The 15270-nt window shown below is 55.9% G+C and overlaps 1 protein-coding gene across 1 annotated transcript in view; it reads left to right on the top strand.

The window, feature by feature from the left end:
- TNS1 (tensin 1) overlaps positions 1–15270 on the top strand; it is a 229151-nt gene that overhangs the window by 139362 nt on the left and 74519 nt on the right. Inside the window, 10 exon segments of the mRNA XM_055345038.1 lie at positions 748–798; positions 1894–2016; positions 2470–2534; positions 3534–3617; positions 7353–7465; positions 7809–7869; positions 8076–8151; positions 8719–8848; positions 10219–10284; positions 11634–11750. Of these exon segments, the coding sequence (XP_055201013.1) occupies positions 748–798; positions 1894–2016; positions 2470–2534; positions 3534–3617; positions 7353–7465; positions 7809–7869; positions 8076–8151; positions 8719–8848; positions 10219–10284; positions 11634–11750 (886 nt within the window).

Raw genomic sequence — 15270 nt, 5'->3', positions numbered from 1 at the left:
AAGTGAGATCGTTCCCGGTGTCAGGAATCCGGGATTCTGTGGGTCTCTGTGCTACGCCGCCCTCCCTCCGTCTTACCCATTGCAGGCTGTGGCTCCTTTTTTCTCCCCAGGAGTCAGCACAGTTTTCTTCGAGTTTCCTGGGGGGTGAGGTGGAGTGGGGCATTCTGTGCACCTCCTTTGGAGGCAGAGACAGGAATTCCAGGGCCTGGGGGACTCCCATGGGGCGACGAGGTTAGGTGCCAGAGAGCATCTGCTGGGAGAGGGGTGGCGAGGGTCTGAGAGGGCCCCCTCAGGGCCACTTGCACCCTCGGTAGGAGCGTGGCTGCCCACAGAGCTGTTGCGTCTTCAGGGGATGAAGTTCTCAGGTTGACGTGTGAGGTGGCAACCAGAGACGGCCAAATACTTAGCACCTAACACCACCGGGTTCCCACCCAGTGCGGGAAGATGCCCACCTCGTGGGTGGCACAAGGGCCCCAAGACAGGCTGCATCCCCTTCTCGTCTCCAGTTCTGGGTGTCTGTCCGCTCACCAAGGGGAGTGGCATGTCTACATACTTCTCTGTCCTCCTCTTTTCCCTGAGAACTCGCAGTTGAGCTCTTGGTGGTCAGTGTGTGTGTGTCTGATGGGATGCCATTGTAAGCTCTTACGTGGGTAGAATTTTCACTGAGGGGTTGCGCGGGGAGCGGGGGAGAGACAGACAGACAGACAGCGAACACCATCCCACGGTCTCTCCCTTTTCCTCCTCTAGCTTTTCAACCTCTCTGAGCGGAGGCCCGACATCACGAAGCTCCACGCCAAGGTGAGCTGATGCCCATCGCGGGTGGGGCCTCCCATCAGGCCTGGAAGAGGAGAACAGCGGGGCTCCCTCGCCCTGGGTTCCTACTTTAGAATCTGGGGGGAAGTGCTGAGAAGCTTTGCAAAGTCTATTCCGTGTCTGTGCCGTTTTCTATTTGGAACAAGGAAAAGACCGTATTTATGGTTTTTGCCAGACATACAGAGAGCCAAGCTCGGTACAGTGATTTCCTACCCAGGTCTGCCCCCCTGGGGTGCACTTGGTATCTCTCTGGGGTGAGGCTGGAGCTACGAGATTCCTAGCCTAATGGAAAAGCACTTTGGATATGACCTGGCTGGGAATTGCCAACGGGTGTTCACTCGCTGGCTCCGCGGGCTGAGTTGCCCGATGTCTGCTCTGGTTCCTGGATTCTGGTGCCCGTGGCTTTGTGACCCTGAGCAGGTGACAGCTCTCTGGGCACCTCTGAAAGTGGACGGGCTGTATCAGATGTGCTCCCTCGGCTCTTCCAAGCACGAGTTCTCTTTCAGTTTAATGATCTGTGAGTTAAGAAAGTTTCAGGGAGCCTGAAGGCTGCTCTCCAGATCTGCCCTCTGCCCCCTTCAGGCTCTCTCTCGGCCGGCCTGAAAAATCCAGGGTTTGTGTGTCCAGGCCTAGAAGAGAGCTGTGAATAGCAGTGGGGGCGGGGGGGGGGGTGTTCACTTTTCCTCCTTGGATCCGAGCTGGGCTTTGGGGTTATATGTGGGAGGAGAGCTTAGGGGAAATGCTGGGGGATCCCAGCACATTTTGAAGTTAGAGTCATGTGGAAGGGACCTTGGGGTCATCAGCTTTACACACATATGAGGAAATTCTTCCATGACTTGCCAGAGGCCCCAGAGCAAGGCAGTGTCAGAGCTGAGACTCAGGCGCAGGGTCTCTGATCCTGGGGCCCACGTCCTCTCTGCCCACACCCTTGCCTCCCCTCTGGGCTGATGGGAGGGGCATGAAGCTAGGAGGGTGAGTGGCTGCAGCCCTGGGACCAACATGTGGGGCGTGTGTCACCCCCGCTGCCCTGGTCGACTCTCTGGGGCTTCCACCCCTTCTCACTCGTGACTTGGGCCACAGGTACTGGAATTTGGCTGGCCTGACCTTCACACCCCAGCCCTGGAGAAGATCTGCAGTGTCTGCAAGGCCATGGACACTTGGCTCAACGCAGACCCTCACAATGTCGTTGTTCTTCACAATAAGGTCAGAGCGGGGGCCGATGACTGTGTGTGTGTTTGTGTGTGTGTGTGTCTGTACGCACAGGCACATACGCTCATGTGTGCACACATGCATAGATGTGTCCTTGGATGATTGTGCGCGCCTACCTATATCATTGGATTGCGTGAGCATACATACATCTGTGTGTATCCCTTTTTCTAGGGGATAGTAGATTATGTCCCAGGGGGCACCCCCGGGAAATGGGGAGTTATGAGCTTGAGGGGCCCTCAAGTGTAGTGGGTGATCGGCTGAGTTTCTTTTCCTTGAGACTTCAGCCCACCTGCTTCCCTCCCTTGCATTTTCCTCCCCCGTCCTGTTCTCTCTTAGAACCTCTCCCTCTCTCTAGCCACTGCCCCCTTATCTCCGGGTGTCTGGGCGGGCTCTGGGGCAGTCAGGCTGACTTTAGAAATAAAGGCTTTGTGTTTGGGGTTCTTTTAGGGAAACCGAGGCAGGATAGGTGTTGTCATCGCAGCTTACATGCACTACAGCAACATTTCTGCCAGGTAAGAGCCTCCCGTTCTCTGAATATTGCCAGCAGGAACCCCTTCTGTCCCTCCCCCCTTGGCCTCACCCTTCCTTGGGTGGGAGAATGATGATGGGGGATGAGAGGTGCTGGGGATGGGGTAGAGGAACCCACAGAAAGGAGAGGGATCTGCCTCCAGTGCTGAGGCAGGTGGCTGTGCATGGCAGGGCAGGAGAACGGAGAGTCCTTCCCTTTCTACTGAGAGCACTGGTGGGAGCAGCCTTGGGAGGCAAGCCCACTCATGGACACCCCATCCACCCACCTTGCGGGGCCACTTTTCTTTGGCAAAAGACCGTCTGTTTTCCTGAGTGAGTTGGTGAGGGAGTCAGAAAGAAATGTTGGATCAGATCTGGCTCTGGCGGAACCACCCAGAAGTTATCTCATCCTTGTGGGCCTCGATAAGGATTTTGGCGTTTGGGATGGGATGTCATTGGAGAGTCAAGAACAGATGGGCAGCATCATTTGTCTCTTCCTTTTAAAATGATCTCTTTGTGGGTAGATAGAATGTTCTATGGAGCCTTAGTTGGTAGTTTTGTGGCTCTAAGAAACTCGACCCAACCTAGTCTTCCTTAACAGTGAACATTTCCTGTACACCTACTGTGTGGCCACATGTGCCAAGCTCTTTACAGGTGTTATTTCACTTAATTGCCATAACAACCTTCAAGGAAGGCACTTGTCACTCTCCTTGGCAGGGTGGGAAATCCGGTTCAAAAAGGTTAAATAACCGGATTCAAGATACCAGGCTAATAAGTAAGTGGCAGACTTGCTGTGGGAAGTCAGGCTGTCTGGCTCCAAAGCCCCTGCGCTGAGTCCTGCAGCACATACATAGAAAGCAGAGATGCTGGAACTCTCTTTTCCTGAGAGCTTCTCAGCATGGGGTGCCTGGAGGGTTCTATAGGTTTGGGGGAGCAGGGATGAGGAGATAAGGGACTCTTGGACATAAGAGTTGGCTCCTCTGACCACCCGTCTCTCCTCGCAGCGCTGATCAGGCCCTGGACCGGTTTGCCATGAAGCGGTTCTATGAGGATAAGATTGTGCCCATTGGCCAGCCATCCCAGAGAAGGTGGGTCTCCGGGCTCACAGCCAGTGCATGCACGTGTGTGTGTGTGTGTGTGTGTGTGTGTGCGCGCGTGCTTGCTATCTTGGGGACTAGCCTTATGCACCCACAGGGGTTGGAACAGCCATGCCTAGATGGGGGTGTGTTCAGGTGCCAGCCTGGAGTGGAGTGAGCTCAGGAACCCAGGTGAGCCCACGGGCAACTGTGTGTACCCGCAGGTGGGCATGGCAGTTGGCTCCTGAGGCCAGTGCTGGAGAGCAATGGGGCTGCTGGTGGAGGCCGCATCGGTCTGGGTGCAAGAAGGCAGCTCGTATTAAGAAGGCAGTGCTGTTCTTGGTTCTGGCAGTAGGACTGCTTCCATGCCTTGGTGAGCTTAGAGGAGGCTGACGTCAATGCCACCTGCCCTGAGGAGGTCACAGATTCTTACCATGAGGGTCAGTCATCTTCTGCTGGAAGAGCTTTAAAAATTTTACCAAGGGCTCTCAAGCACATGGTCTCATCGGAGCCCATAGGAGCCCTAGAAGAAAGCAGGGTGGGCAGAGATGATTCATTCATTCATTGGACAAGTTTTAGGTGCTCTAGTAGGTTCTGAGTGCCAGAGATACCTCGTGGAACAGGACGAAGTGCTCTGCCCTCAGTGAGCTGATATCCCATGATGGACATTGTCCAAGTAAATAGACCAACAGGACCATTTCTATAGTGGTTAGTGCTAGGAAAGAAAGAGAGCAGGATGGGATAGATCTGATGGGGGATATTGGGGATATTTAATGAAGGGGGGGTCAGGGAACACCTGGCAGAGGTGGTGGATTTGAGTCCCAACCTGATCAATGATGAGCTACTGTAAGACAATCCAGGGCATTCCCATTTTACAGATGAGAAGCCTGAGCCTGGGGCGGGGGGTAGGGGCTCAGCATGGCCGGGATCCACAGCGGTTAGTAGCAGAGCTAGAAGGTACTCGGGGGCCTGTAACTCAGGCCAGTTGTGCCACTGCCTGTCCCGAGGGCCGCCCCTGGATTCTGCTCTGGGGATAGTGTACTGTGTAGTGATGGCTGATCCACAGAAGAGCACACGTAGAATCAGGGCTGGTGGACTGTGGGGAGGCTGCAGGTGAGTGTGAGTCAGGAGCCCAGGCCCAGAGGGGCGAGTGGAGATGGGGAGGGGAACCCAGCCCCTGTGTGGCCAGAGCTGTGGCCCTGCCACGTGTCCTCGTGTTGTGCCACACCGCTCCGCATGCGGGGGCTGTGGGGCTGGCTCTCTCAGCAGGTCCCGCGGAGTTTACCAAGGACACGAGCCATCAAGGTGCTTTCAGGTCATGAGAAATCCTTGGAAGGGGAAAAAACCCAAAATGGAGTGTTGGGGTGGGTGTGGGGGCTGAACTTTCTGGGAAGGTGATGGATGGGCTGGGCTCTCAGGGGAAGAAGGAGGCATCTGAGTGCAGGTTGGTGGTCCCCTCCGTGCAGAGGGGAGAGCAAGTATGCTGGCCCAGGGGCCAGAGCATCCCCCTGACTTTTCTAGCCCATCAGGACACTGACTGGGGGGCACCCGGGGCACCTGGGTGGCTCAGGGGTTGAGTATCTGCCTTCGGCTCAGGTGGTGATGCCAGGGTCCTGGGATTGAGTCCCACGTCGGGCCTCTCGCGGAGCCTCAGGATGCATGCTGATTGGCGCCTGCTTCTCCCTCTGCCTATGTCTCTGCCTCTTTCTCTGTATCTGTAAATAAATAAAACATAATAAAAGAAAAGAAGAACACTGACTGGGCCAGCAGGACCCCTTGCCTCCCCAGGCTGGGGTTCTCATCGTATTCCCCATCACCCCCTGGCTTGCCTTGCTAGAAGGGTGCTGGCTCTGCCGGTGACTGTGTCTACCATTGTAGCGGGAAGCCCAAGCACAAGTGAGTCCTCAGGCCACCCAGCGCCTTACAACGGGCACAGGACAGCCGGTAGCTGGTCTCTGGGTCAGCCATCAGAAACAGGATGTCTGTGTGCAGAAAATTCTGGTTGGGCTGCCAGACGCAGCAGCTGTGGATCAATGAGAGTCTTCCCAGGGAGGAAGGAACTGTCATTCAAGTACCCGCTGGTCAGGCCCTGGCTCGCTACGTGTGACTGGTGGCCTTGGTCATGAGTCTGACTTTGAAGGATAAGAAGTCCCGATGGAGGAGCCTGATAGTATGAGGGCACGATGTGGCTTGGAGAGAGTGGGAGAGCAGCCACATCCCTGAAGCCGGAAGCCTGGGGAAAGGGACCAGGGCCACCTCTCAGTAGTAGGAGGGTTTAGGGACTCCACGGTGTGCAGCGTGCACTTACCCAGCGCAGTCGGGTGTTCACATGATCTGTCTGCCTTGCAGCTCGTTATCTGTCACTGCATCTGCTGACGGGTGGGTAACTCGGGCCGTGTGCACCCGTGGGTGAGAGGACAGCTGTTGGCTTCATTGTGTATTTGTTGCCACTCTCCCACCTTCTGGGCAGTGTCATTTGTAGGGAACGGAGCAGTTGGAGGAGAGGAGGGCAGAGAGGGAGGGAGGGAGGGGCTTTGCCTGCAACTGCCCCATTCATCGTCACCCCACCCCCGGACTCATTGTCCCCAGCACACAGACACATCCTGTTGGCACGATTGAGAGATCTGATAGGAACCGCCGTTCCAGGTTTCCGGTTTGAGTAATGGGGCTGGGGGCTGGGCAAGGGCTGACCAGGAACCGGGGCTGCCCATCAGATTATCTTGCTTGGGTAGTGCGAGGTGGCCCCACCCCGGGCCTGGGGACAGAGGTGCACAGGCCTGGAGGTGGGCCAGGGAGTCAAGAGACAGGAGGGGACCATTGTCATGGTCACGTGGGTTCTGGTTCCACCAGCCTCAGAGAGCTCCCTGGCCTCTCGCGCGGGAGTCTCAGGATGCATGCGGATTGGTCTGTCGGACGGACGCAGCTCAGCGTCCTCTGGCCATTCAGAGAGGAAGGGCGCGGCGACCAATCCACAGCAGAAGGACTGACCTCTCTCTCCAGCAGGTGCACCGAGGTTCAGACTGCTTTCCTTCTCTCCCCACCCACGCTCAGCTTTGTGTGTCCTTGCTACGTGTTAGCAACTCTTTCTGCACCCAGTTTCCCCTCTCTTCTAGAAGGAGTGGAGTTGGATTAACTCTTGGGTTCTTCCAACATGATCCAAAAAGAATTGGGGAGTATTGACCGTAGGGATGGGGATACTTGATGGACTTGGTGGAAGTTAGGTGTCTTTCAATACCATATATAGAGGGATCTCCTACACTTCAGTGTGGTATAAAAGAGTAAAGGACTCTAATTATTAAGCTCTTACTGTTTGCTGGACTGTCATGTAGCTGGTGGGTCGGTCGGGGCCGAACGGCGGCCTTGGGTACAAGCGTAAGCTTGGTTTCAGCCCCGTGTGAGGGTGGTGGAGGGGTTTGCCTTGGGCAGCGGTGAGCAGCTTATTGATACCTGTCAGGGATGCAGGGGAGGAACGTTTTGGGTGGGGAGTGAGGCTGGAAAGAGATGCTCACGTTGACCACCAGGGGACGCCAGAGGAACCCCCAAACAGGAGTATTGGCTCCATTCTGCTCCTGGTTGAGTGGTACCTGCTCATCCTCCTACCTGGGGCTCCCGGCAGCAAGAAAGGACTGTGCTGGGGTGGAGACCCCCGCTTCCAGGAGGCCCGGGAGAGAGGTGGGGGTGGTGGCGGGGAGGCTCTGCTGTGGGACAGCTCTCCTGGCTGAAGCCGCCCTCCTCCCGGCCCCCCAGGTACGTGCACTACTTCAGTGGCCTGCTCTCTGGCTCCATCAAGATGAACAACAAGCCCTTGTTTCTGCACCACGTGATCATGCACGGCATCCCCAACTTCGAGTCTAAAGGAGGTACCTGCCCGGGCCCCCTGGCTTCCCTCCCCTGCTGTCTCCCATCTTCTTTTCTCAAGGGGCAGCATCGGGGGTAAAAGCGTGGGCTTGGGTCGGAGGCCCCACCTCCTGAGCTTTCTTTAAGCCCCGGGTCCAGTCACGGGTTAGATTTTGGCAGCGCCCGCCGGCACGTGATGTTGGATGCGGCAGGGGTTCTTGTCCACGTAAAAGTGCGTCTCAGATGAAGAGTTAGTATCCCTTCCTCCTTTCTCTGTTCGTGTCTCCTGCCTACCTCTCCTGCCCCCAGCCCTTCCTTGCTTCTCCCTCTGCCCCCCACCCCGCCTGACACCACCCTCCCTTGCAGGATGTCGGCCGTTTCTCCGGATCTACCAGGCCATGCAGCCTGTCTACACGTCTGGCATCTAGTAGGTATCCCAGGGGATGAGCGGCCAGGGCTGCGCGAGGGCAAGGACGGGGACAGGGACAAGGGTGGGGAGGAAGGGCCAGGACCTCTTCCAGGAGGATCTCAGCCTGCAGAGGGCTGAGCCGCAGGGAGCCCCCGGCAGGGGGCGGCAGGGAGCAAGGGTGCCCCCTCCGCAGCTCTTGCTCCCTGCTCCCCTCTGTCCCGTAGCAATGTCCAAGGAGACAGCCAGACCAGCATCTGCATCACCATCGAGCCCGGGCTGCTCTTGAAGGGAGACATCTTGGTGAGTGCCCCCTCCTCCCTGTTTATTTTTTCTCGTTTTTTCTGTCTTCCTGCTCCCCTCCTGCCTCTTCAGACAGGATTGTCGCTCCTCGGTGGCCACCAGGGCTCCCGCGAGGCCTTCCGGCCTCCGACAGTCCTTGTCCATTCCCCTGCCTCAGAGGTGGACATCTCTTCTCCTGTGCTTGTCTCTTGTTCTAGAACATCTCCAGGGAAGTATCCCTCAGTGTGAGCTGTTACCGCCTGGCTTCCTGGGGTGACAAGGACTCCCTCAATTCTAACTTCAGTCTTTCCTCCTGCAATTTAAAGTCACTCCTCCTTTTTTCCATTCTGTGTGCAGGAACTTATTGGGAGGACAGTTTTCTCCCCACAGGGCAAGATTGGCCTCCAACATTCTGCTTTCTAGAAGTTTCCCCAGATAGCTCTGAGATCCTGTTTGGTACTGGTGACCTCTCCCTCATTAAGGCTGGGCAAGCCCTGGGGTCTCAGTCATGGTGCTAAGAAGGAGGCTCCCTGAGACCTGATCTCCCATCCTCGGGTCCCTGATGGGCTCTGCTCTCTTCCCACCCAGCTGAAGTGTTACCATAAGAAGTTCCGGAGCCCAGCCCGAGATGTCATCTTCCGTGTGCAGTTCCACACCTGTGCCATCCATGACCTGGGGGTTGTCTTTGGGAAGGAAGACCTTGATGATGCCTTCAAAGGTGGGCTCACTGAGTAGAGAGATAGACCTCACAAGGAATAAGTATACCACAGGGTAGAAGAGCACTGATGGAGGAGCTATGGCAGCAGTGAAGGGGGAAGAAGAGGTGTTGGGGGAGGTGTCTCCCTTTGCTTCTTTATCTATTTGGGGTTATGTCTGTATCACATTCAGGCCTGAGACATATCCATATCCGTTCAGTCATTCACTCATCCACCCATCTGCCCATGCATCTACCTACTTATCCAAATCCATCCATCCATCCACCTACTCATCCAAATCTTTTCATCCATCCATCTATCCAACAATCCATACCCATCCATCCATCCACCCATCTATCTACCTACCCATCCAACCATCTACCCACTCACCCAAATCCACCCATCCATCCACCAAGAAATACTTGTGTGTCTATATGTGCCAGGCAGGTGCTAGTCTCGGGTTACAAAGAGATAGAAGTCTGGCCCTACCCTCAGGGAACTCACAGCTCCATGGGAGAAAAAGAGACACAAGCATGATACCACGAAGCAGCGCCTGCAGTGACAGAGACATTCCCGCCCCAGGGAACGCCTGCCATCCCTACTGTAACATCTCTTCCCACAAGCAGTGGATGGTGTCCAGATTGGTCTTGGGCCAAGAGCAGAGAGTAGGGCTGGCGCTCGGGGGAGGAGGAGCCTGACCCCCTCCCCCCGGCAGTGCAGTCTGGCTCATGTAGTAAAAGGATGTTTCTATGGTGAGCTTCCTCTGTACTGGAGCCAGGAGGGCAAAAGCAGAGGGGATGCCATAATCATTACGGAACAGAATGTAAATGTTATCAGTCTTAACAAGGAAAAGTAAAGGGAAAACAGACAACATAAAGATGGAGATGGTAAAGGGAGGAGAAAGTGGGGGCACGAATTTTCTTCTCTTACATGGAGGGAGTCAGGGGACACCATTGAAAGTGGACAGCTCACGAAATAGAGGCTTAGCTGTAGCATTTAAAGTCGCAAAGGAAATCAGAATAAATATTACTACTAATTGATTTAGTGAGAAGGGAGATGGGAGTGATATTAGCAGGCCAAATTAATTGCCGTCGTCGTGGTAAATCAATGGAGATTGCTTGAAATTGGTATGTCTAGAAATAGTGGCATAAAAACAGTGGCTATTATTTAGAGTCTTAGAGGCAACTGCTAATAGGACAAGGAATAGAAACGGTCGGGAATGGTTTCAAGCAAGTAGCACTTGGGCCAAAGGTGGGCAAGAGGCCATTTCATTATACATATAGTATGATCAGCCATATATTTGCATATAATTTTTACCTTCTCCTGAAAGATAAAGCTGAAGTCCGTTTGGGGGATTAACTGCTCATTTTCGTCTTTCCTTCTCCCTTTCCAGATGATCGATTTCCAGAATATGGCAAAGTAGAATTTGTATTTTCTTACGGACCAGAGAAAATTCAAGGTAAAAGCTTGTTAGAGTTCATTTTTTTTCCCACCCCCTTGCCTGCATCTTCACCTGTCCTCACTCCACCCCCGTCATTCTCCCACTGACGTGCTTTACAATGAGCAAGTTCCCTGTGAATGAGAGGCAGGCCAGCAGTAGAGGATCTGGGTATCACAGTGGACCCCTGGCTAAACATGAACCAATGACTTAATCTTTGGATCATAAAAATAAAAGAGCTGACCAAGAGGTGCTGGGCTGGATAAACTGTTCTGGTCCCATTAGGTCACCGTCCCATTATATTTAGAGACTAGGGGGCCGTGGTAGATGCGGGGAGTGGCTGACGGGACGTTCAGAGGTGCTAGATGGGTGAGAGAAGTATTTATGAGGACTGAGGTGGTTCAACCTGAAGATGAGAAGGCCGATTTAATAATAGCTGGTATGCCTTTAGACTGGTTATATGTGGAGACCAGTTGTTCTCCATCCTATTTGAGAACAGAGTGAGATGAGACGAAGTTAGGCTACCGACGGAGGGGCTCTGGGAAGAGGCAAGGAGGGACTGCCAGGTCAGGAGAGGGACTTGCCCCAGGAGGCAGGACTTGCGGCCTGTGCGGCCTTCATCTTCCCGTGGATGAGTGGGAGAGACTGCTTCTCCCCTCAGAGGCCTGCCTGCAGCCGGGAGCATCTGAAGAGGAAGGCAGGGGGTTGGCTAGCATGCCCTTGTGTCCTCTCAGTGTCATGGCTGGGATTTCCCTGCTGTCCCTACCCCATGCCACTCAGCACAAGCCTCTTCCACACTCCCCCCGACTCCAGGGGCAGACCTTCCTGTCTCCTGGCACCGCCCCGGGGGGGGGGCCCAGGACATGGAAAAGGAAGAAACAGATGCCTAGCCAGAGGGCCCCCCAGCTTTCTCCTGGAGGAGGAGGGGTCTTCATTCCTCAGTGTCCCATCCTGATGTCCCCCATGACCACATATGAGCCTTTTCAAGAATGCAAGGAACCAGGGGCACCCGGGTGGCTCAGTCGGTTGAGCACCTGACTCTTGATTTTGGCTCAGGTCATGATCTCCGGGTGGTGGGATCGAGCCCCTCGTTAGGCTACATAGTGGATGTGGAGCCTGCTTTGGGTTCTCTCTCTCCCTCTCCCTCTGCCCCCCCACTATAAAATAAAACAGACAATGCAAGAAACCAGACTCCTGGGTCCTCTGTCCACTTGAAGCCGCTGGCCGCACCCCACCATGCTCAGGAGAATGAGAAGCCCCTCAGGGGGCAGCCCCAGGGGAGCCGTTGTTGGCTTCTTCTGTTTGCCTAGCTGCTGATCGGCCTTTTCCCCCACCTTTCTCTGCACTGCCCTCCTGCCTCCTTCCGTCAGGCATGGAACACCTGGAGAACGGGCCGAGCGTGTCCGTGGACTATAACACCTCCGACCCCCTCATCCGCTGGGATTCCTATGACAACTTCGATGGGCACCGAGAGGACGGCATGGAGGGTAGGTGGCACCGGGGTTTCCAGCTCCCCTCCCCGCAGCACTGCCCTGGTCCCGTGGCCTGAGGCAGCAGACAGGTTCGGGGGAGGCCGAGGAGAGGTCCAGGCACCTCAGAGAGCTCCTGGTTCAGTGAGGGGACAGTAAGGCAAAGCACGAATGTGTGGAATAACCAAGACACAGGTGACGAATGCAGCCAAACGGCCACGCAACCACGGTGTGCCTCTGCTGCTGAATGAGTCCCACCAACTGTAAACAGCCTGTGCTCTGACCCTGGCTGGGGAGGGACTCTTGAGAGCTGGGGTGGTCTGGGAGGGCTCCTTGGAGGAGGTGGCCTTGAGCGGAGCTTGACATACCTCTCACGTGCCGCAAATGCGGCATTTTGTTAGATTTCTTTGAAACCCGCCGTTAGATTTCTCCAGGCTCGAGGCCTGAGTTCCCTGGGGTCAGAGCCCTAGGAATGTAGTAGACACAGCATGCGGGTCCCACACGCTTTCATCGACGGCCAACGAAAATGTTTGAGAGCTGGAGACCGATAGGCTGCAGAATTTGAAAAGTTAAGCCAAGGTCAAAATTGATGCATGTTTAATTTAGCTGCACAACCTAGCATTATGTCCAGTGGGCAACTGCAGCTCAGTTCAGTGCTGGGGGGGGGGGGTGATGTGTGGATTGTATTTGTTTGTGTGGTTCATTTGCATGTGGGAGGCAGGGCGGAGCCTCCAAAGGCAGCATTCTGGGAGCCCTCGAGACGCCGGGTCTGGGGTTTGGCCTAGACTTGCTTTTCTGATTTAATCCTGGGACTGCAGCATGTGGGAGCCCAAAGGATCCTCAGGACTGTTGGCCCACCCCCGGATTTTCAGTTGGGGATAACCAAGAGCACCCCCCCTCCCTGCCCCACTCGAAGGAAGGGTCTTCTGGTTTACCCCACTGCCCAATGGATACGTGCTTTCAAGGATACCAGCTCCCGGCCCCTGGGCTGCAGCTGGTCCTCGGGTGAGGCGTGGCGTCCCGGGGACTCTGAGCCCTGTGGCAGAGCTGGGTTAAAGAGAGCCAGCCCTCCTGGACCCCCACCTGCTCCCCATCCTCCTTCCACCTTCTTCTCCAGGGTTATGGATATGTTGACTCCACCCTGAAAGTCTTCTTTTTCTTGAAAAAAAAAAAAAGAAATTCTCCCTGTGACCTCTGAGATACCAGAAGGAGTGATGGAGCTCAGAGCAAGTGGGATGAGGGCGGTGGTTGGGCCAGACTTTAGGGCTTGATGAGAGCATGTTGTTTACAGGCAACACTGCAAAGTGGATGGCTTGTCCTCAAGTCTACCTTCTTAGTTCCCTCCACCCCCTCCCCCAGGGGCCCAGACACCCCACCCCGTAGAGGCACTGCCCCAAGCACTCCTCCCCACCTCCCCGGGGCCCCCTCTGCTGTGCTGAGTGGCTGGGGAGAGGGCAGAGGACCAAATGATTTAGTTCGGAGCTACTGCCAGCCTAATTGTTCAACGTTCTGGGGATGTTTGCATTTTTCACAAGAACACTTGGCAATTTGAAAGTATTTTTAATGTGTCCCCGTCTCTCCCTGCTGTGGATTCTGTGCAGCAGCCAATGTAAAACACTCAGTAAACTGCAAGGTGCCAGGCAACCAAAAGGTAAAAGAGTTAAGGGGACAGGAGAGGCTGTGGGAGGCCTGATGGGGACACGTTGCCAGAGGGAAGGCAGGGGGCAGGCGGGGGGGGGGGGGAGCAGAAGGAGGAGCAGCAGCTAGAGGCAGGAATGGGGTAGGAAGGAGAGGCTGAGGGAGTCTGGATTCTTCTCCGCCCCTTGCCTCCTTCCTTTTCCCCCCCGGGGCAGGGGAATGGAACCCGTCAGCTCATCCTGCAGGGACAGAGGGGCTCCCGTCTGGAGGCTGAGGAGCTGGCCCTATGCCTGGAGGGTGGGAAGGGAAGGCAGGGCAAGCAGATCGAGGCTCTGCTGTCCTCTTCGCTGGCCTGGCCCCGTCTGGCCAGCTGGTTGGCCTGGACCGGGAGCGATGAGGTTGGGGTGGTCACCAGGACAGACCCCGCCTGTCCATCTGTGTGCCCCCTGCTGCCGCTGGGCTGCATCCCCCACAGGGACGGGAAAGCCAGCCATGGGGTGGGAGCAATGATCATTATTCCAGTCCTGCTCTTCTTCATGGCTGGAGGCACTTCTGGAAGGTTCTAGGTTCTGGGGCCCAGAGATAAAAGCATTTTCTTCTGGCTGATTTCCTTGGTCAAGAGAGAGACATAGGAGGCCTGAGTCCATCTCCTTTGTGGGCAAGTCCCTGTACCTCAGTGTCCCCATGTAACACTCTTGGGGTAAGGGCACCTAACCTCCAAGACTCTGGGGTGCCCAGGAAGTGGCTCAAGCTGGAGCCTGGAAGGTGCCTGGGGGCTCCTAGAAGTGGCCCCGGGGCTGGGGGGCTGGGCTCTATGGGTGACATGGTACCCAAGGTGGCCCTGCCTGCCCCCCAGGGAAGTCATGGACTGGGAGAGGCAGGCTAACCCCAAGGTGCTGTGGGTCAGCCTGTGTGCCTGAGGCCTGACCACCCAGGGTCCGCTCCAGGTCCCCGATCCCCCTCCGTAACTGGAGGCCTTACCTAGCCTTCCAAGTCTCAGTTAGTTTTTCTACAGACTGGGATGGTTAATGGTGCCCATGTCCTTGGCTTAATGCAGCAATGTTCATGAAAGGCGGTTTAGCATAGGGGTCCCCAAGGTGGCCTCTAGAGCTGAACTACCTGGGTCCAGACCCTCTGACAAGAAGCCATCCTCTCAGGGCCTTGGTTTGCTCTGCTGTAAAAGGGGGATTGAGTGGACAAATCATTTTGAGCATCATGTGGGGAGTAGGAGCTGCGGAGGCTGCCTGTGGTGGCTCCTCAGGAGTCTCTGCACATAATGACCGTGGCCAGCATCTCAGGTGTCTCTGCAGAGAAGACCAAGGAGGTCTTGGTCTTGGCCTTGGGAGCCTGCTCTGGCTTTGCCACATGCCAGTCATGGTGCCCAGCCCTTGCAAGTCTCCCTTTGCCTAGTGTTCACAGCCGCCCTGTGAGGTGGGCACTGGTTTCATGCCTGGGTAGGGAAACTGAGGCACAGTGGGGTTTAGTAACCCACGGGAGCAGTAAGGAGCAGTAAGGAGCAGGTCTGGGTGTGAAACCCCAGTGCTCATCGCTGTGCTGCTTTGGTAACCGCAGGCCTGTATTCTGGGCACCAGGCCCTGTGACACTCCCTGGGTCGCCGCTGAGCTTGGGTGGATCTGGCCCCTCCGTCCCCGCCTCTGACCACTGGGCAGACCCCTGTCCTGAGTCTCAGCAAGGAGAGGTGCTGGAGGCCCTGGGATCTGGAGCGTGGCAGCCAGGAGAGCACCGGGCCGGCCCGCGGCAGGTGCTTAGCTGGACGTCAACGCGGGGGACAGCTGAGGCGCATCCCTTGGTGTCCCTCCCCTGCCCCCCAGGAGGCTGTGGGGCTGCTCCCACCGCAAGGCCTCTGGTGAGGGGATGGCTGCTCAAAATAGGGGAGGCG

The sequence above is a fragment of the Nyctereutes procyonoides genome, unplaced genomic scaffold (assembly GCF_905146905.1).
Source record: "Nyctereutes procyonoides isolate TBG_1078 unplaced genomic scaffold, NYPRO_anot_genome, whole genome shotgun sequence".
Taxonomy (NCBI): Eukaryota; Metazoa; Chordata; class Mammalia; order Carnivora; family Canidae; genus Nyctereutes; species Nyctereutes procyonoides.
The sequence above is the reverse complement of the archived record's forward strand: the minus strand, read 5'-3'. Positions and strand labels throughout refer to the sequence as shown.